This window comes from Geotrypetes seraphini, chromosome 8 (assembly GCF_902459505.1).
Source record: "Geotrypetes seraphini chromosome 8, aGeoSer1.1, whole genome shotgun sequence".
Lineage (NCBI taxonomy): Eukaryota > Metazoa > Chordata > Amphibia > Gymnophiona > Dermophiidae > Geotrypetes > Geotrypetes seraphini.
Window position 1 is genome coordinate 150,877,678 of NC_047091.1, and position 26,751 is coordinate 150,904,428.

The following is a 26,751-nucleotide window of genomic DNA, read 5'->3' on the forward strand; positions in this document are numbered from 1 at the left end:
AACTGCATGTCCTTTAAAAATCTTCATTTATTGACAGCTGAGGTTTCAGATTTCATGTCAGCAGGTCCGCATTTTAGCCCCTCATTCCACCGCTGTAATTGTTGCCGTTTCTGAATTCAAGAAAGCTTGGGACAAGTACATATGATTTCTAAGGGAGAAGAGGGGATAAGGAAAGGTATACAACAGGAGAAACACCTCCACAAATTCAATGTTACCAAGCAAGGAGTGAAGATGTCCAAATCAAGACTGGTGGACTCAATTTTATTTCATAAGTCTCTTTTTATTTATTCCGAAAACTCAATGACTTGGTACAATTTCAGCGACTTGAAAAACTATTAGCATGTGTGGATAAACAGATTTACATTTTCCCTAAGACTCTTAAGACTCTTGAAGCAGGCCATCTTGGCCGAAACATGTACATGTTGAGTCATTGAGTTTTCGAATAAATAAAAAGAGACTTATGAAATAAATTGAGTCCACCAGTCTTGATTTGGACATCTCCACTCCTTGCTTGGTGAAGAAGAAGGGATAAGTCATAGGGCCTTTTTCTGTCTTTATGGTGTCAGGTCAAAACCGCGGAAGACAAAGGCGCGCGGGGACAACTGAGCACAGCGCGGAGGCGCGCGCCGAAGAAAATAACTGCTTTTAGGGGCTGCGGGGGGTGTGGGGGGGGGAACCCCCCCACCACCACCACCACCTTACTTTATACAGGTCGCGCCGCGTTGTGGGGGCATTGTGGGGGCTTTGGGGGTTATAACTCCCCACATTTTACTGAAAACTTCACTTTTTCCCTAAAAACAGGGAAAACGTTAAGTTTACAGTATAATGAGGGGGGTTACAACCCCCCTAACCACCCACAACGCCGCCGCGATCTGTATTAAGTAAAGTGGGAGGGGGCTCCCCAACAAAAACCCCTGTCGGAGCCCCTAAAAACTGTCATTTTCTTCGACGCGCGCCTCCGTCTTGCGCTCAGTTGTCGGCGCGCGCCTTTGTCTTCCGCGGTTTTGTCTATGAACTGTCTATATTTTTCTGTTTCTGTGAACTCTGTATGGAAGAAGATAGGAAGCTGATGCAATGAGCAGAACAGTAGGGTTACATGTTGGCTGGAGAATGAGCTGCTTTGAGGTGGTGCTGTACCACAATGGCAGATACATATTGTAACACAGCAGCAGGGGGCGATGTTCTGGTGTCTATCAAAATTTGATGCCAGGTATCTAATCTGTTTAAATCCAACCTGATGTGAGTGGCATTAGTGTACACCGATATTTTTCCATTGATATTTTTGGATACTGGAACTTTATCGTTGGCAGAGCACTTCTCATCAAATGTTTTATTTCTCTAGCAGCTTATATTGTCAATAAGGTTATCTCTAATTAGCTTGATTAAACATCTCTGTATCTGGAAGCAGGATATTGGAGGAAACTGTTATTCATCGTTTGCTAGAACTGAAGTGATGTGCCTGACACTATTAATTAACTCAAAGCAAAAATGAGCTGTTAGGTTTTAGAAAGCTCTCAAGGGGCGTCGAAAAGGAGACTTAGAAGAACAGGAGAGGCAATTAATGCTGTGTCCTAGTGGGCTCGGAAATAATCTCCCTGAATTTCTGTGTTTTGCAGCTTCGCTTTTGACATGGACAAGAGCTGATCGATGAGTGGTTTTTAGCAGTCCCAGCTCGAGGCCTGAATTCAGAGTCGGGAGCGTCCTGTGGGCTGATTTGTCAGTATGTCTGGATCCACTCAGCCCGTGACAAAGAGCAGGAGGACAGCGGAACCACGTTACCCACCGCATGCCATGTCTTACCCGATTCAGATAATGCGATCGCACACGGTAAGTGTTCATTCTTGCCCTGTCCACTACCTTACTGCAGCCTTCTCTGTGTAGCACTGCTCTATTTCCTGCCCTGTAGTTTTTATGGAATTGTTTTTATGGAGCCTGCTGCTAGCACTGACCCCGGTATCCAGTGCCAGGCCATTTCTGGTGACTGGCATTGAATATCTGGGATTTTTAAAAGGTGGCTAGCTGATAACCACTCATGCCCAGATTCTCTAAATGGCGCAGGTTTTTAGGTGCTGGTAAATGCCCAAGCTCAATAAAAAACGCTGTTTAAATGACATTTTTAACGGAGTCTCAAGGCGCCAGAATCACGCCTCCGTAAGCTCTTTAAGCTGCCTAATGCCACTGCAGTCATGGCTAACGCCAGAAATGAAGTTAGGCGACCTAAAGCACCTACGGAGGCATGATTCACATCAAAGGCAAGAGCCAGAAATGTAGGCCTGGAAAACCCTGGCCTACATTTCCGATGCTTACCTTTGCAGGAGGCACGATTCTGTAACTAGCACCATCGCGTGATTGACACGCGATCAGTGGCTGTCAACAACGGCGCCAGTTAGAGAATCGAAGCCTTAGTAATTATTCAGCACTAACCTTCCATCGGCTAGCACATAAAGATAGGATTGCTGTTTATGTGGCTCTTTTTTTTTTTTAATCTTTATTGATTTTCAAACTTTGACAGTGCAATACAATTAATGGAACATAAAACACTGCATATGTGGTTCTATTCATGTGTTAACCTTGGCTGGTTAGTGCTGAAAATAGAGGCCTATATCAGACCCAACCCCGGAACGCCCCCAGGATCATCATCTAAAGTTTCAGCGCTAACCAGTGATTTTCAGCTGGCCTAATTTACCGGCGCTTAACTCACACACCTAGTGACGCCTAAGTTTACCATACCTATTCTCCGTCCCTAACCATGCCTACTTTTCAGATAGATGTCATTAGACTTCAGAGGGCACCTCGACAGGCATCGCTAGGTCTTGTGCAGAAATCCACGCATAACTTTAATTAATTGTTTAAAAAAAAATTTTTTTCAAATCATTTTTTAATGGCATGATCGATTACCACGCCAATTAGCCAATTAAAAATGAACTTGGGTGGGGATTTAGGTTAGGTATCGCTAAACATCCTCGATGAGGGCACACCAAGCAGCGCCTAAGCTAGGCACCGTTTATAGAATCGGTCCCTTTGAGCGTTCACAGTGACTGTGAATTTCTGACACGTTGTTAATTGTATTGTTTGAATGACATTTTGCTGTGTTTTACCTTGAGACCAACTGAAAGGCAGTATAATCAATGAGTTCTTGAATAAAACAGGGTAATAATCCGCCCTCCTTTCAGCCAGCTTGGATTACTCTCCTGCACGTTGTTTGCTCTCCAGTCTTAATGGGTTCCTGATGAAGGGATATCTTATCTCTGAAACCGGGATTGGTTGAACCCTGCCTGAAGAATAATTTTTTTGGAATCAGTCTCCTGTTGGACTTACCTTATTGGGAGGATTTTGTCTACTCTCTAATCCAGTGTTCTTCAACCACCGGTCCATGGACCGTTGCCAGTCCACATAAAATTTCCTGCTGGTCCACAGGGCCGGCATGTGCACCAGGCCCAAAACTGTGTTTTTCAACTGCCGGTCCGCGGTGCGATCGATGCATTGTTAATAAGATTATATTGTGCGTATATATGAAGAGTGAATGGAAAAATTAGTGTTACAATTAGGACTATGGAGGCAGGGTCTGGGGTGGAGATTGGATAGAGATGGGCAGGGTCTGGCCCACGACTAAGCCCAGTGTTCTTCAACCGCCGGTCTGCAGACAGATGCCGGTCCACAAAATAATTCTTTTATTTCTGCCGGTCCATAGGTATAAAAAGGTTGAAGAACACTGCTCTATTCCAAGCTAAATCTGAGTTTATTTCCTTTTGGAGTTGGCTGGGGGGGGTTCTCAGAGTGGTATTTTTGCCTTAATTAATTTTTTGCTTTGATTATCTGCTTATATGAATTTGTAATTCTTCACTGCACTATTTTTCACTGTTTTGGTTGGGCACACGTGAGATATTCAGTGATGGTGTGCAGGTAGGGGCTTGCTGCCTCTGCCTTGGTGTGTTAAGTGCTGGAGGTTCTCCTCCCCTCGCTAATTCCTCACACTGAGGATATCCATTTCAATATTATAATATATTTATGCATAGGATTATTACCCTATTTTATTCTCTAAAGCCAGAATACCACTCTCAGAACTTGTTGACTATACTGCCTTTCAGTTAGTCTCTTTTGTAAGCTCCTCTGCCAGTTCTTTTTTTGGAGTATTTTTTTGCTTTCAGTGTTTTACCTTGAGCATTCTTAACACATAAAATTGCTAGATACTAACACTAAAATGTCAGTAACACCAACATAGCTGAAGATAACTAAATGCTATTAGTAGTAATACGTATGTGTGATGACATAAAATTTCTCCTTGAAATTTAAAGCGGTTGCTGAGAAAACTGTAGGGGGATTACTATTTTTTGACTCACCCCCCCTCTTTTACTAAGGCGCGCTATGCTTTTTTAGCGCGCGCTAAACGCTAATTCGTGCATGTTATCCTATGGACGCGTTAGCGTTTAGCGCGAAAACGCTTAGCACACCTTAATAAAAGAGGGCCTAAGGGCTCATTTTATCAAGCCGCGCTAGCGGTTTAATGTGCGTAATAGCGCGTGCTAAACTGCCGGCCGCGCTAGCCGCTACCACCTCCTCTTGAGCAGGCGGTAGTTTTTGGCCAGCGCAGAGGTTAACGCGTGATGAAAAGTTGCTAGCGCGGCATGATAAAAGGAGAGTTGAGTCTGTTCAGCGAATGGCCACCCGGAGGGTCTCAGGTCTCAGGGATCTCCCATTTGAGGAACGGCTGAATAAATTGCAGCTATACTCACTCGAGGAACACAGAGAGAGGGGTGACATGATCGAGACGTATCGAGGTGGAAGAGGACATCTTCTTTCTCAAAGGTCCCACATCAACAAGAGGGCATCCGTTGAAACTCAGGGGTGGGAAATTTCATGGTGACACCAGAAAATATTTCTTCACCGAAAGGGTAGTTGATCGCTGGAATAATCTTCCACTACAGGTAATTGAGACCAGCAGCATACCAGATTTTAAGACAAAATGGGATTGGTACGTGGGATCTCTACATAGGGGTGGGTCATTAGTGTGGGCAGACTAGATGGTCCGTGGCCCTTTTCTGCCGTCAGTTTCTATGTTTCTATGTAAGTCTCAACAGCCAAAGACAGACCACCTAGGCAGCTTTATCTGGCTAGCGAACTTAACTGGTGAGCTGCTGAATATTGGCATAGCCGGTTACTGGCTAATCTGCTAAGCTTGGATATTCAGCATGAGATAGGTGTCTACTCTATCTCCCGTTCATATTGCGGGATAGCCGGCCATGTTCTATTTAGCCAGCCAGGAGCTGTTCCCGGCCGGCTAAATAACACTGAATATTGGCCTCGTATGTCTTCAGATGCTTATGAAAACAAGTCAGCTGTTCAGTCAACCTCAACTAAGGGATAAGGTATTTTACAGAAGTGAGCTAGCCACCTGGACAATACTAGTGGTTAAAAAACCGGACTGACAAGCAGGGGAGCCCAGTCCAAATCTTACTGCTGTTCCTTATGATCTTGGGCAAGTCACACTACCCTCATTTGCCTCAGGTATTTATTTATTTTTATAATTTATATTCTGCATATCCTACAATACTATGCGGATTACAAATTGTTCAGATACTCAAATATTTTTCCCTATCTGTCCCGGTAGGCTCCCACTCTATCTAATGTACCTGGGGCAATGGGGATTACGTGACTTGCCCCCAAAAATCTCAGGAAGGACATACAAAACTCCTAAAATTAATAAATTATGCCCTATTGGAAACCATAGGAGGGATCCACCTAGGTCTACCCACTGCACTCATACAAAGACCCACTGAATCACTTAACACACAAAAAACAAGAAAAAAAAGTAAAAAAAGTGGAGAAAAAGCCTCAGTTCATCTTCATATGGCAAAAAACTCCACGTATAAACAACCATTAAGCAAGGTCCAAAATGCATCAGTTCACTCAGCAGTGAGAAACACTATAGTAGCCTTTGTAGGAACCACCTCAAAAAAACTCTAGCACGCCAAATTACAAAACTTCAAAAAATGTGAGTAAAGCAAGCAGCGCATATACGAGTCTCAAACACAGTCAATGATAAGCAGGAAAAACCAAACAAAACCCTTAGCTGCAGACGGTGTCCAGGCTGTCTTCCATGCATCCAAAAAATGCAAGCCTGCCTGGCCCCGCAGCCACTCTTTCCCGACGGGGAAACCTCCGTTTCGCCGAGCTGCGTCAGGGGAATGATTCCAGCCTACTCCACCAGCTCTCCAAGTGCTCCAACTGCTCACATCCACACACTTCTACAGTTGCTGGTGGAGTAGGCTGGAATCATTCCCCTGACGCAGCTCAGTGAAACGAAGGATTCCCCGTCGGGAAAGAGTGGCTGCGGGGCTAGGCAGGCTTGCACTTTTTGGATGCATGGAAGACAGCCTGGACACCGTCTGCAGCTAAGGGTTTTGTTTGTTTTTTCCTGCTTACCATTGAGTGTTCCCTAGTCTTTGTAAATCTGGATGCAGTAAAAAAAAATCAATCCACTTGTACTCGTGTTCTACACCTCTCAGAGAGCTCACAGGGTTGTAGAGCAGGAGACAATGTGTGTGCCAAAGATTAGTGCAGATGGCATGCAAATGTAGTTAAATGAGGTCAAATGGATGCAAATGAGGTCATTTCCTATGTCCTCTCATACTCAAAGATCAGCACTAGAGAATGACACATTTTCCCATCCCGTCCCTGCAAGCTCCGTCCTCATCTGCACAAGCCTCAAACACTTTAAAATCATAAGTATTTGAGGTTTGTATGGTTAAGGCAGAGCTTACAGGAATGGGGCGGGGACAGGGACAGCGACAAAACTCACGGGGACGGGATGGGTAAATTGAGTTCCTGCGTGGAACCCCCCCACTTTACTTAATAGACATCGCGCCGCGTTGTGGGGGGTGTGGGGGGTTGTAACCCCCCACATTTTACTGAAAACTTCACTTTTTTCCTGTTTTTAGGGAAAAAGTTCAGTTTACAGTAAAATATGGAGGGTTACAACCCCCCAAACCCCCAGAACGCCGGCGCGATGTCTATTAAGTAAACTGGGGGGGTTCCCCAACAAAACCCCCCCGTCAGAGCCCCTAAAAACTGTAATTTAGAGTGGTGCGGCGGCGCGCGCTTTTGTCTTTCGCGCCGTTGTCTATGAACCCCCCCCCAGATCAAGAAGCTTTGTTATGTTATTTCTTAAGGACACTGGGTTCTTTCACTACATTGTGCTCTACCGCCCACCTTTTTAATGTCTTTTCATGGTTTATTTCCTTCTTTTAAAATTATTTTTAAATTTAGTTCTTGCTTAATAAATCTGATACTTGCAGCTGCAGCTTTCAGGTGCGAGTCCTCAGCAGGCACAAGCATACAGCCAGGAGTGTAGCCAGCAGCTCATTTTTTAAGGGGGGGGGGGGACCAGAGGAGCCATTCCTCTCATTCTCTCTCTCCCTTTGTCTCCCACCCCATTAAAAATTGTACCTTTGCTGGTGAGGATCCTCCGCATCCCAAACTTCCTCCCTCCCCCGTGTGAAGAGGTTTGCTGCATGCTTCCTAGCCAGAGGTTGTGGTAAGAGCGGTTTTCAAGGCCTACATTCCCGGCATCTACGTTTGACGAGAAGTGCATCTACAGAGGAACCTAGCGGCGCGAAAAGTAATTTACGGCATAAACTACATCTGCTTTGACCTTAGGCGCCGTTAGGCACCTCTATAGACGCAATTGTCCATTTTTTAAAATGATGTCTTAATTGGTTTTAAATGACATGGTCAATTACCACACTGATTAACACTAATTAAAACAATTAAGTTAGGTGGCAGTCGGGTGCCTACCTCCGTCTAACTTACAGCGCTGTTCAGAGAATTTTAAGTGTGGTTGTATAACTAGAAAAAGGAGGTATACAAGTGCCAATCCCCTTTCCTCCCCCTCCCCCTTTTATTCATCAGTTTTGTTTTACTTAATTGCAATGTGCATTGTAAACTATTCTGATATTTTCAGGAAGAGAGCTATAGCAAATATTTGAATATATGTATTTGAGAACCTAATTCCTCTCCTGCCTTTCCCTACTCTATTAGCATACACAGTACAGTATTCCCCTGAAATTCACAAATTTTGAAAAACCGCAAATGCGGTTTTTCGCCTGTGAAAAGACAGGGGAGGCAGGAGAGGGCAGCTGGAGGGCCGGCGGGTGAAGAAAATCACTCACGGTCTGCTTCGACCGCCTCTTCCTGTAGTAAAGTCGGGCTACACCAGGGATCTCAAAGTCCCTCCTTGAGGGCCGCAATCCAGTTGGGTTTTCAGGATTTCCCCAATGAGCATGCATTGAAAGCAGTGCATGCACATAGATCTCATGCATATTCATTGGGGAAATCCGGAAAACCCGATTGGATTGCGGCCCTCAAGGAGGGACTTTGAGACCCCTGGGCTACACCAATCAGGAGCTGCTTTGACACGTAGCTCCCGATTGGTGTAGCCCGACTTTATTACTGGAAGAGGCGGTCGGAGCAGACCGCGAATGAGTGAGTCCGTGATTCGCAAAACACGAATTTGCGTTGGAACATTGTATATTGGTGTTCATAGAGTCTTCTGGAACTTTTGAAGTGAACTACTTGGGTAGGAAAGTTGGAACCAGTGACTTAGCAAAGGTAGGTGGCGCTCAGGATGGTGGTGCCCCTCTCCTGCCCTCTTCCCCGGCTCCCCCCCAGCTCCTCCTTGACCCCCCTACCCTTTTCCCATACCTTTTAAATTGTCCAGGCGAGAGCAACAGCACGAACTTGTCGTGTTGGCAATCCCCCTGACGCCATTTCCTAGGCGCGGAGCCCGGATGTGACGTCGGAAAGAGGCGATACCGATGTGGGCAGCAAGTCCACAATGCTGTTCGTGCAGGAAAAATTAAAGAGGTACGAGGGAAGGGAAGAGGCGGGTGGGGGTGGGGGATTGAGGAGGACAGCTGCCTGCGCCCTTTACAAACATTGCGCCCGGAGCAGACCGCTTCCCCCCCCTGCACCCCTTTTACTATGCCAGTGGCTGAAACACACCTGTTCTTGGAAGCAAGTGGTTTTGCAAGCTGTAACCTGCCTATAGGGAAGCCACTGCGTAGAGAATATTTATGAGGTGCCTTAATGTTGCCAATGTGGCCTTTCAGCATGCATTACAGAGAATTTTTCTAATGAGGGTGCTGTAGACATAACCCCGTGTCCCAATTTACGAAAAGACCTTTCAAGTAAAATGATAATTGAATGCCAGTGGAAGGCAATCAGTGAGCTGCCTTGATGTAGAGTTAAATATCACCTGTGCTTAATGATACAGAATCAGTTCCTATAATGAAGTTCTCTGGCTAGCATAGGTTAGCATTGTACTGAACCAGCTTGAAAGCATCTGGCTGGCTGGTAACATGCTTCCCCTTAGGGAAAGAGGTTTCCTCAGGATTCACAGTGCCCGGTTCGGAAGAGCTGACGATTCCCAGGGACGTTCAGATGAGCAGATAAAGGGAGCTCTGATAAATAGTGCTGTCATCTGGCGGTTGCCCATAAATACATATGGAGACTGTCGTCTATCTACATTTTTAAATTCTGTCGCCGGGGCATAAAGCTTTATATGAGGGTTATCTTTCCTACCGTGAATCACATACTGTTCTGTATATATAACATTCTTTTTCTATGAGTCTCTAGGGTGTCAGGTCAAAAGCGCGCCGGGACAAAGGCGCACGCAGACAATTGAGCGCAGTGCGGAGGCGCGCACCGCAGAAAATTACTGTTTTTAGGGCTCCGACGGGGGGGGGGCGTGGGGGGGAACCCTCCCACTTTACTTAATAGAGATCGCGCCGCGTTGTGGGGGTGTTGTGGGGGGTTTGGGAGGTTGTAACCCCCCCACATTTTACTGAAAACTTCACTTTTTACCTGTTTTTAGGTAAGTTTACAGTAAAATGTGGAGGGTTACAACCCCCTAAACCCCCCACAATGCCGGCGCGATCTCTATTAAGTAAACTGGGGGGGCTCCCCAACAAAAACCCCCGTCGGAGCCCCTAAAAACTGTAATTTTCTTCGGCGCGCGCCTCCTTCTTGCGCTCAGTTGTCGGCGCGCGCCTTTTTTTTTTGCGGGGTTGTCTATGAACCGTCTCTAGTGGACTTAGATTATTCTTACCAGCTCTCGCTACTGCTCAACTGGATACTACAAGAACTCTGCTTTTTTAAAATTGGTCCTACATTCTGGAATGTTCATGTAGCCTACCTCCAATTTGAGCCCACTTATGTCACATTTAAAGATGCTCCAAAAACTAGAGTAACCATATTTTGGGCCGCTAAAACCCTGACTATATGACCCCGCCCTGTTCTGCCTCTGGCCCCACCTCTGGCCCTATTATCTCTTCCTCTCTCCAAGAGATCCCACATGCCAATCCAATGCTTTCTTGAATTCAGACACAGTCTCTGTCTCCATCACCTCTTCTGGGAGACTGTTCCACGCATCTACCACCCTTTCTGTAAAAAAAGTATTTAAACTAAACTAAACTAAACCTTAAGTTTATATACTGCATCATCTCCACGGAAGAAGAGCTCGGCACGGTTTACAAGAACTTAAAAATGAGAAAGGGTAGGAAAAGGTTTATATAAGTTTATAAATCGAGTGGAAAAGTAAGGGAAAAGAAATTACATGTTAGAGAAGAGCCAGGTTTTTAGTTGCTTGAGGAATAAATGGAGGGAGCTCAGGTTCCGCAGCGGGATAGTAAGGTCATTCCAGAGACCTGTGATTTTGAAAAGAAGTGATTTTCCCAGTTTACCTGCGTGGAGAATACCATGTAGGGAGGGGAAGGATAGTTTTAATTTATGGGCGGTCCTGGTGGAGTCAGGGCACGAGGAGTTGAAAGAAAGTGGGATTAGGGAAGGAAGGATGCCGTGAATAATCTTAAAAGCCAGGCAAGAGCATTTGAATTGGACTCTGGAAATCACTGGGAGCCAATGAAGATTGGCCAGGAGTGGGGAGACGTGGTCAGATTTACGTATTTCCTTAGATTACTTCTGCTCATTGCAGAGCTTCCTTTCAAATGGAAGAGACTCGACTCGTGCGCATTTATGCCACATAGGTATTTTAATATCTCTATCATATCTTCTACACCCTTCCCTGATATCTCCTTACATCCACCCTACATCCCCCATCTCCCCACATCCCCTGACATCTCTCCACATCCCCCAACAACTCCTGTACCTTCGGATGACCGGAAGGAAGGAAGCCCATTCCCTCCTGCCTATAGGGCTTCATGCTCAGAATGATGGGCTTTCCCTCTTCCAGTGCATCTTGGGATGCAGAGGGAGGGGCCTAATGCTCTAATTGGCTCAAAATTGCAAGGTTGTTGCTTTTTGTGACCCTGAGCAAGTCCTCCATTGCCCCATGTACAAAATAAGTATCTGTATATATGTAAACCGCTTGAAATGTGTAACCCCAAAAAGGCAGTATACAAGTCTCCCCCCTTTCTCTTTTGTGGTCCAAGGCAAAATGAATGGGCTGAGAGCACCGCAGGTTACAAAGTCTCTCTTTAAAATAGCACTGCAGTTACCAGCTTGTAACTGGCAATCTTCATAAGCACTGAATGGAAACAGAGACTACTCACCTTCTGTCTTGCCAATGTATTGGACCCCTTTGCTGGGTGATCTTACTGTGGGAGGTGTCTGCTCCCATTTGGTGCTTACTGAGATCACTGAAGGTGAGGATGTCTGTCTGTTCCCACAGTAATATGGCTATGCTGAGGAGTGTGTGGTGCGGCGGTCAGAGCCACAGCCTCAGCATCCTGAGGTTGTGGGTTCAAATCCCACTCTGTTCCTTGTGAACCTAGGCAAGTCGCTTAATTCCCTGTTGCCCCAGACACATTAGATAGATTGTGAGCCTGCCAGGACAGATAGGGAAAAATGCTTGAGTATCTGAATTTACACCACTTAGGTTATACGTGGTATATAAATAAAAAAAAAAATATCTGACTTGGATATCTGCTGACTAGGAACCAGAGCTGAGATCTTAGACCCTTTTTTGGAAATATGTGGTCAATGTGGTTCACAAAATTGAGATATAAGTTAAAAAAAAGAGGGAAAGAAACACCATCAAAAATTGGAAAGAAAATAACTATATACGCTAGACAGTCAGGGAACATAGGAGAGAACATTCTACCAGAGCTTCTTCACCCCCAAGATACTGAATGCCAAGATAAAGAGATGCGTTTTGGCCCTGATTCTATAAAGTCCACCTAAAGTTAGGCACTGATATCGGCACCTACTTTAATTGAGCAACAAGTTTAATTGACCTTAATTGGGTTTAAACTGAAAGTTAGGCACCTAACTCGAAAATCTTGATTCCGTAAAAAGTAGGCGCAAAAGCCCAAAGTACCTACACTAAAAGTGAGCATGGTTAGGGGCAGAACATGGATGCGGGGTATTTTTTTTTAGTTAGGCGCCTCTTTGTGAATCAAGTGCTGTTAGGCTCTGATATCGGTGCCTAACTTCAGGCGAAGAAAACCCTGGCATAAATTGGGGACGCCTAAATGTTAGGATGTTGGCAGGCTTGGTTCATAGACAACGGCGCGAAAGACAAAAGCGCGCGCCGACAATTGAGCGCAGCGAAGAGGCGCGCGCCGCACAAAATTACAGTTTTTAGGGGCTACGACGGGGGTTTTTGTTGGGGAACCCCCCCAGTTTACCTAATAGACATCACGCCGGCATTATGGGGGGTTTGGGGGGTTGTAACCCTCCACATTTTACTGTAAACTGAACTTTTTCCCTAAAAACAGGGAAAAAGTGAAGTTTTCAGTAAAATGTGGGGGGTTACAACCCCCCACACCCCCCACAACGCCCCCACAATGCAGCGCGATGTCTATTAAGTAAAGTGGGGGGGTTCCCCCCACGCCCCCCCGTCAGAGCCCTAAAAACCGTAATTTAGAGCGGTGCGCGCCTCCGCGCTGCGCTCAATTGTCTGGGCGTGCCTTTGTCGCGGCGCGCTTTTGACCTGACACCGGCAGGCTTAGGCGATGCTGAGCATGATTCTGTAATGGGCGCCTAAGTTTTATAGAATCAGTGTTGATATCGATGCCTAACTTTAGGCGGATTTTATAGAATCAGGGCCTATAAGCTTAGCTTTAAATTTGTCAACCTCCGCATGGACTGTCAACCAGTCTGTCCATTCCTTCTCCAAAACAGCTAGGCAGATCTCAGAAAGACTTAGAAAACAAAAAAGGAAATGTTTTCCTTGGGAGTGATTTTGAATAGCCCATGTGGGTGCAAAGAAGGCACACTACAAATACCTTGCACATTTTCCAGCAAATTCTGTATATCCTACCCAAAGTTAGGTGCCTACATCAGAACGCCTGTGTCAGAATTTAAGAAAGAGTGGGACAGGCACATGGGATCTCTTAGAGAGAGGAAGAGATAATGGTTGCTGCGGATGGACAGATTGGATGGGCCATTTGGCTTTAATCTACCATCATGTTGCTATGTTTCTATACCCATTAAGCTCTATGACTTCACAATGCAAGTGTTAAGAGCCTTAGCCAATAGGGAGAGGAGGAGATAGTGGATGCTGGATGGGCCATTTGGCCATTATCTGTCATCATGTTTCTGTATATAGGCCAACCTTTACAAAGCCACACTAGCGTTTGTAGCGCCGGCCACAGCGGTAAGAACTGAGACGCTCATAGGAATTCTATGAGCGTTGGAGCTGTTACCATGGTGGCTGGCGCTAAAAACGCTAGCGCGGCTTTGTAAAGGAGAAAACCAGTGCTTAAAATATTACATCGAAAGAGAAATAGATCAGTGAACACTCAAAAAAGAGTGTCATTGTGACGAGGAAAAGACCTCAAGATTTTAATATTATGCCTTTGTGTCAATACAACACATAAGGGCATATTTTCTTATCATAGGTCAAAAACCTTGAATGGATTCTTTTTTTTCTTTTCGTATCGTTGAATTTGTTTCTTTACTCTTTTCTTTCTTTCTTCTTTCAAAATTCAAGATGATATTATATATGAGCAGCTTCTTAACAAAGGAAAAACAAAAGATAAGTGTTTTTCCTTTGTTAAGACAAGTGCGCCTAAGCTTTACAGAATCGCACTTAGCGCTGCACTAGTCGGCACTTATTTTTTAGGCGACCTATATAGAATTGGGCCCTTTGTATCTTTTATTTGCAGGAGGTCAAGAGGGGAAGGTGTGTGTGTGTGTGTGTGTGTGTGTGTGTGTGTGTGTGTGGATAAAGTACCGTATTTGCCGGCGTATAAGACGACTTTTCAGTACCTTAAAATCCTCCCCAAAGTCGGGGGTCGTCTTATACGCCGGGTACTGTTTACATGCCCTTACTTTACATGCCCTAACATCTCCTTCCTTACCTCCTTACGGTGCTTACGGTACTAGTAAACCTGTCGGGACATCAGCGGGGCCATGGCGGGACATCAGTGTGACAAGGGTGCCAGCTCCTTCATCCTGCGCAGCAGGAAGCAGCGGCGCTCTGGCCCCACCCCTTTTCTCTTTACTACGTCTCTCGCACATGCGGCCGTGTGTGGAGTCTAGCCCTTAAGGAAGTTGCGGGGGCGAACAGGAGGCTTTTGAAGGCTTTTAAAGGGAAACTGTCATGCCAGCAAACTTGCTAGGGACTTGCCCGGCACTTGCTCTCTCCCTCTATGTGTTATCTTCCTTCTATCATTGACAGTTTCAGTTTGGTTAACAGTTTAGAAAACAAATAGCATGGCAGCTCCCATGGGTTTATTGTTCTATTCAGCTTTAGTGAATTAATTAAAATTGTTGAAATAAATTCTGATGTTCTTTTAAGTTTTATTTGTTGTGCAGAAGGTGTGCGGAAGAAGGGGTAGTCTTATATGGCGAGTATATAACAAACTCTATATTTTAACTGTAAAAGTTGGGAGGTCGTCTTATACGCCCAGTCGTCTTATACGCCGGCAAATACGATACCTAATTTTGAAAATGCTAAGTTACCTATGCTGTTGCCCCTTCCTCCCAATCCCAAGCAACCGTTCCTTTTGTCAGGGCATGAATCCTTTTCACGCAGCTAAAAGGATGCAAGCTGCAAAAATCTGCAGGTGCTTACAGGTGAGCAGAGGGGGACAGATTTCAGGCAACCTAGTTTAATCCAGTAAATCACTGTTTACCCAGGTAAATTCAATTGATAATTACCCCCCCTCTTCCTAAATTCCTTTCTTCATCCCTGTTTTGCAAGTAGACATAAGTTCCGGTTAGTAAATACAGGTTGAGCAGCTTTATAGGGAAATCTGATATGCACTTTAAATTGAGACAATACGGTAGACGGGGATTGCAGACAGAATGCTTTTTAAAAAAATCAAACCACATTTCCATGTGCCCTCTGGGCTTTTCTGCTGCTGGAGGCTCTCTGTAATATTGAATTCAGCCCCTTTGTTAGACAGTGTGATTATTGTATCTAAATGAGCTTGACACTTTAGGGTTATTCAGGGTCATAGGACTTATCAGGAGAATGGGAAAAAAAAGGTTCTTTCAGTGCTCACAAACACCAAGAACTTGAACTGCTGCTTTGCCAAATCTTTACAGGTGAAGCAAAGAGAACAACAGTGTTATTGTACCCTAGGTAAGGATGCCTTTAAAAGTATTTCATTTATAATTGCTCCAGTGAGCTGCGGGAACTGGGGCCTCTTCTGTGTGACTTACAACATCAATCTGACACTAGACAGACATCAGACAGAAACAGATATTTTTAATCCTTTTTTTTTTATTTAGAATTTTTCAAAATTACATGCAAATAGTAATAAGAAATAAGTCCACATCCTGAGGAGAGCTGGAGCACTTGGATATAAAGGAAAATCAGTAACAGACATCAAACCTACGGTACCTATGTCAAAATTGCATCTATTCAAGTAAGATCAAATTATTCTCGTTCTCCCATCTACGATCAATCACAAAACCCAATAAAGTAAAATTTTACTTTGCTTCTTTATCAAGAAACATTCAAATTTATTTTAGTATTTATAGATCACTTATAGCCTAAGGGGGAAATTCTACTGGCGTCTAAGTTAAGTAAAACGTAAAAAATGGCACCATTAGAGCGCCCCCCAGCACCTAAATATTACATGTCAGAATTGTGCCTATTTAATTTACTTATTTAAAAATTTTTTATGCCGCCAAAAATCTCACCGGTTTCCAAAATACATACATAAAAACATAAAAATATACACAAACTGTTACACGTCTAAGTAGGCACTTTTGGTCACCGAATGCCACTGTGGGTGTGGCTAACACTGGAAGTGGGGTTAGGCAGCCTTAAGAGCCTCCATAGTCGTAATTCACGGCAGAGATAGGTGCCTGAAATGTAGGCCCAGAAAACCCTGCCCTTCATTTCCGGCACCTATCTTTTGCGGAGATGCGATTCTCCATAGGGCGCTGTGGCGTGATTGACATGCCACAGCTGCTTTTTATTGGCGCCCTATAGAGATTCTTGGCCAAAGTGATTTACATTCAGGAACTCAGGTATTTCTCCCTATGCATCCCAGTAGGTTCACAATCTGACTAGCATTCCTGGGGTAATGGCGTGTAGGTGGCTTGCCCAATGTTACAAGGGGAAGTGCTGGCCTTGAACATGCAACCTCAGGGTGTCACTTCTCCACTCCATCAAAGAATTCATGAAGGACTTCATTGCCACGTTATGTGATGAGCCACTGGTGGGATGGCTAAAACTTAATGCTAGGAAATGCAAAGTCATGCATTGGGGCTGCAAAAACCGGAGGGAATGGTACAGTTTAGGGGTGAAGAAGTTTTGTGCACAACAGAAGAGCGGGACTTGGGTGTGATTGCATGTCATGATCTTAAGGTGGTCAAACGGGTTGAAAAGGTGACAGCGAAAGCTAGAAGGATGCTAGGGTGCATAGGGAGAGCTATGGCCAGTAGGAAAAAGGGAGTATCCTTGTATAAGACTCTGGCGAGAGCTCATTTAGAATATTATGTACAATCCTGGAGACCGCACCATCAAAAAGATATCAAAAGGATGGAGTCGGTCCAGAGGAAGGCTACTAAAATGGTGTGTGGTCTTTGTCATAAGTCACTGCTTATTCCTAGGATAAGCAGCATAGAATCTGTTTTGCTACTTGGGATCTAGCTAGGTGCTTGGGACCTGGGTTGGCCACTGTTGGAAACCAGATACTAGGCTTGATGGACCATTGGTCTATCCCAGTATGGCAATTCTTATGTTCATATGGGGGACAGACTTAAAGGAAAGGCAGGAGAGGGGAGATATGATAGAGACATTTAAATACCTACATGGCATAAATGTGCATGAGTCAAGTCTCTTTTATTTGAAAGGAAGCTGTGGAATGAAAGGGCTTAGGATGAAGTTATGGGGTAATAGGTTTAGGAGAAATCTAAGGAAATACTTTTTTTACAGTAAGGGTGGTAGATTTGTGGAACAGTCTCCCGGAAGAGGCGGTGGAGACAGAGACTGTGCCTGAATTCAAGAAAGCGTGGGATTGGCACGTGGGATCTCTTAGAGAAAGAAAGAGATAATGGCTATCGTGGATGGGTAGACTGGATGGTTCCATTTGGCCTTTATCTGCCGTCATGATTCTATGTTTCTATAAAGGGGTGTGCTGTGCAAGGAGAGTTTGTTCTATAATGGCATCTGGACGACCGAGTTCTGCTATAAAATATTAGGGACCTGAGACACGTTTGTCTTTTTTGTTCTTTTGATGAAACCTGCTGAAGGAACCCTGGATTTGGTTTGGCAACGGGTAGCAGATTTGGGTAAGAAATTATGCCTTCAAGCTTTACCCAAGTCGAGCTAAAAGCTGATAAGAATCCCTCTGAATGGAATAGTCATGTTGAGCAACTAGAAAAAGATTTGTAAAAGTTTTAAACTGACTCAAACAACACTTACAAAAAAGATTCATTGAACTTACGAGGTAGATGTGAAGCCTTTGAAAACTACTGTATGCATGAAGGAATAATCTTCGTTTCCTGTATTTTCCCCGCATGTTCTCAGTAAGACCTAGGGATATGTTGAAATGTTATCTGTAGGAAATTTTGAATGTTCCTGAGGAAAAATTACCAGCTTTCTCACAACTTTATTATCTACCATCTAAATCTTCAGAGACAGATCAGGATATTGATCATGATGGTTCTTCTTATGTCCAACCTGGATGTTCCTTCAATTTTAGAGTCTTCGCACTCTGAGTCAGCCACTGCAGCTACTCTGTTGGCTACGGTGACATTAACTCCCTGGTCGGGTGTCTCTGCCTCCTCCCTCCCCCCCTGATGGGCGAGTCTCTCTTTCCTCCTTCACTTCTTCCCCCTCATAGTCGGGTATTTCCCCCTTCCCATATGTAACTTCCTGTTCTGGTGTAGCATAGACTTGAGAGAACGCAGAGATCGTGGAGCTGGCTAGCCTGGCAGCAGCGCTCTTCTTTAGTTGCTAGCACTACTGACGGCTATGAAAGATCATAGGAGTGAGAGAGGGGATATACTGGACCGCATCGGTGGCAGGAGCTGAAGAGGTAAGGGGACCTGCCTTAATGTATGTTAAAATTTTTAACGCACATTAAGGGCTCCTTTTACTAAGCTGCGTTAGGGCTTTAACACACAGAAGAGTGCATGCTACATTGCTGCATTGAGCTGGTTTTAGTTCTAGCTGCGTAGCGTGCGGTAATTTCCACGTGCGCTAAAAACGCTCGCGCACCTTAGTAAAAGGAGCCCTAAATATATAGCCTCAACATAAATATATCTTCTTAGTCAAGCAGTTACTCTAGTCCAGGGGTGGGCAAACTTTTTGACTCGTGGGCCACAATGGGTTCTTAAATTTGCCAGAAGGGCCTGGTGACTGGGGGGGGGGGGGTTGCCGGGTGACCGGGTTCTGATGTGCCACAGAATGGTGATGGCAAGAGAAAGGGCTAAGGCAGAAAGACCCCCCCCCCCAAAAAAAAAAAGGCAGACTGTTGTCTCTGGTTTCTGCTTTCATCTTCTTTTCACTCTCTTCCTTCCAGTGCCTGACCATCTCTGTCTCTTTAATCCAGCATAGAAACATAGAAATTGACGGCAGAAAAGGGCCATAGCCCATCGAGTCTGCCCATACCAATGACCCACTCCCTGATTCTTACTCCCCTATAGATCCCACATGAATATCCCATTTTCTCTTAAAATCTGACACGCTGTTGGCCTCAATCACCTGCTGAGGCAGCTCGTTCCAATGATCAACCACCCTTTCGGTGAAGAAGTACTTCCTAGCATCACCTTGAAATTTCCCTCCCCTGATTTTCAGCGAGTGTCCTCTGGTTACCGTGGGCCCTGTAAGACTGAAGATATCATCTTTCACCTCTATACGCCCCGTGATATATTTAAAGGTCTCAATCATGTCCCCCCTCTCTCTTCGCTCCTCCAGTGAGTACATCCGCAGTTTTTTTAACCTTTCTTCATACGTGAGATCCCTGAGCATCTGCCTCTTCCATCCACTGTCTGCCCTCTCCCCCTTCCATATGGTATCTGCCTGCTTTCTATGCCCCTCTTCCCTTTCCATCCAGCCTGCGCCCCTCTCTCCTTTTTTCATGATTCATTCCAGCTTCACTGCTCTCATTTTTATCTCTCCTATCTCTAGCATCTTTGTCCCTCTCTCCTTATTTCTCTGCATCTTATTTCCCAGCATCAATCTCTCTCTACTTTCTCATTTCTTTGTCTCTCCCCCTTCCCCTGTCTCTCCATTCCACCCTGACCCCTTCCCCTCCTCTACTCTCCCTGCCAGCTGTTTCCTTCCTTTTTTCCTCCTCCCCTGTCCAAAAGTACCCCTTCTCCCTTCCATCCTCCCCCTATCCAACAGTAATTCTCTTCCCTTCCCCTCCTCCCCCCCCAGCAGCATCTGTCCTCCCTCCCTCCAGGTTCAGTAGCAGCTCTCCCTTTATTTTTCTTAGTCCAGCAGCTTCCCAGCCCCCAATCCAACCCTCCCCTCCCCTCCCCTCTCAGTACTTGCCTGGACTAGCAGTGCTGGTGCTTTGCATGGTGGCCCCACTGCGCAGGAGAAGAACCAGGGAGCAGCTCCTCTAAAGTGCTGCAGCTTGCACCTGCCACAAACGCTTCGTCCGTTAATGTGTGAGGCCTCCTTTCGGCCATTTGCAATGCACAACTGCGCCACCTGCTAAACCATGCCAAATGGAGGTCGGTGGTGATGCTCGTGCTCCTTCTACACAACAGTGGTCCTGCCCCCTGAGCGGGGCCGATTGCAGGAGAAGAGCGCAGGGAGCAGCTCCCCTAAAGCACTGCAGCTCGCGTGTGCCACAAGTGGATGGAGGTTGGCAGCTGTGACGCTCACGCTCCTTCCACACACCAGTTGTGGAGAAGGGCTGGACAGTTGGCGGGACGGTTTAAACATCTAAACGGGCCGGATATGGCCTATGGGCCGTAGTTTGCCCATGTCTGCTCTAGTCTCATCAAAACCATAGTTATAAATTTTCAGACCAGTTTTCTTCTTGTGCATAAAACACGGTATAGGTAGAAATGGCCTTTCACCATGCATCCAGTGGCTGAGAGGTGTGGGGGTAAGGGGGTGGGGAAGAGGGACAGGATTTCAGTTTTCTCTATATATATTACTACTATGATGTCTGAAAGCCGGATTCAGGGGAAGAATATGAGAATGAAACTCTAAAGAAATCTGATGGGTACATGAAACTGTCAACTCCTCCTCTGGAAGAATATTTTGCTAAACAGGTCATGCTGTGGATGTATTACGTTTAAGAAAAAGATAAACAAAGACGATTCTCTTTTCACCAGCCCCAAATTATGGGTGTCCATGAGCACAGGGCATGGCAGACAGCTTCTGGTTTTGTTATGAGCTGCACATCTGACCTGTGACCTACTGAGCGCTGCAGCTGGTGCGAATGGTCGGAAAATGCATTTATTTCTCTATGCAAATGATCACGAAAGATCCATTATAAAGAGTCAAACCAGAGCAAATCCCCTGTGTGACAAAGTTTCGCCAAATTAGTGATGAAACTATGCTCAAGCCTTCTTCGGAAAGAGATCCGATATACCACGAGGCAGGGGTGAAAGGTGGCATTAAGTTGAAAATCAAAGACCACGTGGAATTATACTTTTCTTCCCAGGGCCTTGAAGGGGGAAGCAGTGTGCTGTGTGCATGAACAGAGGTTTCATACCGTCCTAGAGATATTGTCCTGTTTAATCCTTTTTTTTTACAGTTAATGTGGTTTCTTTTAACCCATGACTGTTGATGCTTTCGGAAGCTGCTACTTTATCACGTCGATGATAAGATCTGAGACCTGGGACTTCCCGACCTGCAATTTCTGGTGGCTTCTTTCTCTTCTTGCTCATCTATGTAAAAAAAATCTTAAAAGCTGAAGGGTGTTAGCGAGCAAGCACATAAGATTTTTATAGCCACAAGTTTGCATGCTCTGTGTACTTTCCAGAGAAAGCTGTGTTAAGGAAATTAGATGGGTTAGTTTTGAATTTGCAGGTCATTGTGGCAGTGTACGGCTGCAGAGAGTCTGGAGAGTCAGGAGCAGTGGCATAGTAGAAGGGGGAAGGGGAGCGGTAAACCCCAGGTGCCGTTTTGCTAAGGTCGTGGCACACCTCTTCCTCTCCGCCTCCTCTGCTCCTCTCCTTGACGCGCGCCCCTTGCCTTCCCTCGTACGAGGTTGCCGCCCGCATAGGCATCTGCATTCTCTCTGACGTCACTTCCGGGACCCGCGTCTAGGAAGTGATGTCAGAGGGCGAGCCGACACCGACGTGGGCATGCTGCTCAAGCCAGAGATGTTAGAAAGGTATGGGGGAAGGGAAAGGGGAGGGGCGCCACTCACCTTTACTACGCCACTGGATAGGAGGCAGTTGTATAACAATGCGCTCTCGTTTACGGCACCTCTTGAGTGTAAAGAATACTGTCACTTTCCTGAGCCTTATAGAATAGCGTTTAACTCCTTGGTGCCGTTCAACGTAGTTCTCAATCAACCGCTCCAGTGGCGTACTTCAGGGAGGGGGCGTGGGTGGACCACCCCAGGTGCCGTCTTTGCTGGGGGGCACAAGCGCCGACACCTCTCCTTCTCTCCGCTCCCCCACGCGCCTCATTAAATGTTCGTCGACGCAAGCAGCAACTTCTACATGCTGCTCACGCTAGCATCGGCTCCTTTCTGACATCACGACCTGGTTGCGGGACCCAGGACGTGATGTCAGAAGGGAACTGACGCTGGCGCGAGCAGCGAGTGGAAGGTGCTGTTTGCACCGGTGAACATTTCAAGAGGCCTTCCGGGGCAGGGGCACCCGAGCGGTGGGGAAGGGGGGGAGCGCTAGGTAAGGCGATGATGGGCGCCACCGCCCTAGGTGCCAACCTCCCATGCTACACCAGTGACTGCTAGGCACCATTTATAGAACTGCACCTAGCGGCGCCTGTTCGTTCTTTGGTAACTGTAGGTATTAAATCCTTAGGCGCTAGACCATGAATATAATTTTTGGGATGTTAATCAATTGGAACAATTCCTAATCCAGCGGGGACAGCATTAGGCTATATGATTTACTGATTTTTTTTTTTTTTTAGAGAAGTCGATGAAAATTCAACACCGCTTTAGTAAAGAGTATTAGTGTTAATTTTATAATTGATTGGTTAAGTAAGTTTCTTGGTATTTGTTATGACTCTTTGAATTATTTGCAAAAAATCAAAAATAGGCCCTGATTTTAAATTCCCTATAAAAATCTCAACTTTTCATTAAGTTTATTAATTAAACTATTGAATTTATTAATTGAACTATTAATCTTTTAATCAAATTAAACTAATTTAATTCTAATGGGGACAAGCCTCAGACTTAGGAGTGTATGTTTCCCAAATTGGGATTACTTCAAGAGAGAAATAAATTGATCTCTTGCCTCCTTATAACATCACCAGCTATTACCCCACCTCCCTACCAATATAAATTAATTTAATCCATATTAATTAGCTTTAAAAAAAAAAAACACCTAAAATTACATTATATTTTTACAAATAAATATGTATAAACTCTATTCCTACTCTTTATTAATTGAAATCCTTAAAACTTATTAAATTCAAACTACGAATTATTATTTTGGTAATTCGAAATTTGAATTTAATAAGTTTTAAGGATTTAAATTAATAAAGAGTAGGAATAGAGTTTATACATATTTATTTATAAAAATATAATGTAGGGTGCGTACTGCTGCCTAACTTACGGCAGGCACTGTTTACAGAATATGACCCTTTGTGTCAATTCAAGGATGATTGAGGTGTGGGGAGAGTGTGGCGCAGTGGTTAAAGCTACAGCCTGAGGTTGTGGGTTCAAACCCACGCTGCTCCTTGTGACCCTGGGCAAGTCACTTAATCCCCGCATTGTCCCAGGTACATTAAATAGTTTGTGAGCTCACCAGGACAGAGAAAACTGCTTGAGTACCTGAATAAATTCATGTAAAACCATTCTGAGCTCCCAAGAGAGAACAGTATAGAAAATTGAATAAATAAATAGTGTGAAAAGCTTCAGCTTCTGATAACCACAGCTGGTATTGTGACATCATAATGCCTCATTCCACCAATACCTAAGAGCCAACCTTATCAGTGATGTCACAATGGCTTGATTGTCTTTACTTGGCTCACTTTTACTACATTTTGATTTCTAGAGTAGTGCCGTGTTTAAAGCTAAAGCCTCAGCACTCTGAGGTTGTGGATTCAAATCCCACGCTGCTCTTTGTGACCCTGGGCAAGCCACTTAATCCCCCCATTGCCCCAGGTACATTAAATAGATTGTGAGCCCACCAGGCCAGACAGAAAAATGCTTGAGCACCTGAATGAATTCATGTAAAACCATTCTGAGCTCACCTGGGAGAATGGTATAGAAAATTGAATAAATAAATAAATGTAGGAAAACAGTTTTCTTTCTGGGCTGTGCGGTTATGGGAGGAATTGCAGGGCTGTTTGTTTTTTTTTTACTTCCTAGGTCTTACCTGGTCTTTAGGTGACAGATGAAAAAAGCCTATCTGTTTGAAAAATTTGTTATACGTGCAGTGCATTAATAACTGTAATGATTTTCCCGGTAACTAGCAGTTTTTTAAAAATATTATATACCGCTCTGAACTATATGGTTGTTGTGGTAAATAAATAACCCCTTCTTTTACAAAAACCATCAGCGCAGACTGGCGCGGTAAATGGTCCGACGCCCATAAGAATTGAATGCTTCGGAGCATTTGCTGCGCGGTACTTGGCTGCGCGTCTTTGTGAAAGGGGGGCCTAAATGATGATTATTATTAATTGGCACGTTTTGTCATATGGAATAATTTACCTTATGGTTACAGACTGAGGCGGATGTACTGGTTTTTCAAAAGAACTGTAAAGTTTTTATTAATTACTGAATCTTTTGGTTCCCAAAGGAATTAGGATAAGGAGGTTAGAATTGTTAATTAGGGCGTGCTATTTTGGTGTTTGTTTATTATTTATTTTATTTATATACCACTTATATCCTAAGTGGTTTACATTCAGGTAGGCTCAAATTCTATTTAGGGCTTGTTTTACAAAGCCGTGCTAGTGACTGCCATGCGGCAACAGCCCCGAAGCCCTTTAAATCTCTAAGGGCTTTGGAGTCGTTACCGCAGCAGCCCGCGCTAAACGGCTTTGTAAAAGAGGCCCTAAATCTCTATGGGCTTCGGGGCCGTTACCACAGCGGCCCGCGTTAAATGGCTTCGTAAAAGAGGCCCTTAATCTCTATGGGCCGCGGCCGTTACCGCAGCGGCCTGTGCCTGGGGCAATGTGTGGATTAAGTGACTTGCCCAGGGTCACATACAGCAGTGAGGGATTTGAACCCACAACCTCAGGGTGCTGAGGTTGTAGCTTTAACCACTGCACCACACACTCCCCAATACAGAGCTCCCAAGTTACCAATTCCACGGGGAACCTTTTTAGCCGGTCCTGGATTTCTGCCAGGCTTATCCTGGTGCATGAATGAATATGCATTAAATGAATATGCATGGTAGATCTCCTGGAAACCTGATTGAGCACATAAACTAATGACTCTGCCTTTTTTTTTCCTGTCACAGGATGTTGGTCTCCTGGAGTATCAGCACCATTCCCGGGATTACAGTCCACACCTGGCACATGGACCTATTCTGCAGCCCCAGCGAAGGCGGCCCTCACTGCTCTCTGAATTCCAGCCAGGGGGTGAAAGGTAAGGCTGGTCTCCTGCAGGGGGCGCTCTCTGAGACTTTCCTTTTATTTCTTCCCTGTCCACATTTCCTTAGTCTTGGTAGTATGCAGTCACTATGGTACCAGCATTGTGCCTTCTTTGTGGGGTTGCCATATGGCTCCAGAAAAAGGAAGAAGTAAGCATTGGAAGTAAAACCCGGATGCCTCGATCTGCCCTCCTTTTTCTAGAATCATACGGTAACCCTACTTCCATTTTAATTTATGGGAGTAAAATTCTCAAAAACTTAATCTTCAAAACCATAATACTATTTTCTACACCTTAGAGAGTTAATAGGCTAATACATACTATGAAATATAATATAAAAACTCCCAAAAATTTTTGAAGTGTGGTGTTCAGTGAAAGCCAAATAGCTTAAAGTATATGAGCCACGAACTCCAATAGCTTAGGCTGAAAAGGTTGAAAAAGTGACAGCAAAAGCTAGAAGGATGCTAGGTTGCATAGGGAGAGGTATGGCTAGTAGGAAAAAGGAGGTATTGATGCCCCTGTATAAGACTTTGGTGAGATCTCATTTATAATATTGTGTACAATTCTGGAGGTCACACCTTCAAAAAGATATAAAAAGGATGGAGTTGGTCCAGAGGAAGGCTACTAAAATGGTGCATGGTCTTCGTCATAAGGCGCATGGGGACAGACTTAAAGATCTGTATACTTTGGAGGAAAGGCAGGCGAGGGGATATATGATAGAGACGTTTAAATACCTACATAATGTAAATGCGCATGAGTTGAGTCTCTTTCATTTCAAAGGAAACTCTGCAATGAGAGGGCATAGGATGAAGTTAAGAGGTGATAGGCTCCGGAATAATCTGAGGAAATACTTTTTTGGTAGACGCATGGAACAGTCTCTCAGAAGAGGTGGTGGAGATAGAGATTGTGTCTGAATTCAGAAGGGCCTGGGATAGGCACATGGGATCTCTTGGAGAGAGAAAGAGATAATGTTTACTGCGGATGGCCAGACTAGATGAGCCATTTGACCTTTATCTACCGTAATGTTTCTATGAAAACATCATTGCATCCTTCCTATCTACCACCAGCATGATGTTATTATTAAAAAAAGATAATTAAACAGAGATGGAATAAAAAGGGTTACTTATCTTCAAGAACAGAAAGTCCACTCTGTCCGTGGCTCTCAGTACTGCAAATGCTCAACGTGCTCCCCAATTGTGTCCAATAATGTTCCAGTTTTTGCATCTCGGTTCATGTGGAGCTTCTACACATTGGTACTTTTGGATTGTTTAGCTTTTCCATGTATTTTCCACCCTATGATTACTAGCAGGGACCTCTGAGGAAGACTCTCTTGTTGAAACACGGAGTGTGTTGGGTCCAATCCTCCCAGCGAACTAGGTCCTTAAGGTTTTTATGTGGATTGCTATGTTGACTTTTATACACCGTATTTTTCACTCCATAAGATGCACCTGACCATAAGACGCACCCTAGATTTAGAGGAGGAAAACAAGAAAAAAAACCCATTCTGAACCAAATTCTCCCTGCCAGGCTCTGTACCATGGCCTGTCCCCCCTCTGGTAGTCTAGTGACATGGCGGGACATGGCGGACAGGGACAGGGCACAGGGCAGGCAGGGACAGGGCACAGTG

The 26,751-nt window shown here is 44.8% G+C and overlaps 1 protein-coding gene across 13 annotated transcripts in view; it reads left to right on the forward strand.

Annotated features, from left to right (window-relative positions):
- Positions 1 to 26,751, forward strand: part of NCOR2 (nuclear receptor corepressor 2) — an 844,184-nt gene that overhangs the window by 148,537 nt on the left and 668,896 nt on the right. For all 13 annotated transcript variants that reach the window (XM_033955736.1, XM_033955745.1, XM_033955746.1 and 10 more), the window contains exons 2-3: positions 1,617 to 1,827; positions 24,994 to 25,121. In XM_033955736.1, the coding sequence (XP_033811627.1) occupies positions 1,723 to 1,827; positions 24,994 to 25,121 (233 nt within the window). In that variant the 5' untranslated portion in view covers positions 1,617 to 1,722. The remainder of the gene's footprint in view (positions 1 to 1,616; positions 1,828 to 24,993; positions 25,122 to 26,751) is intronic.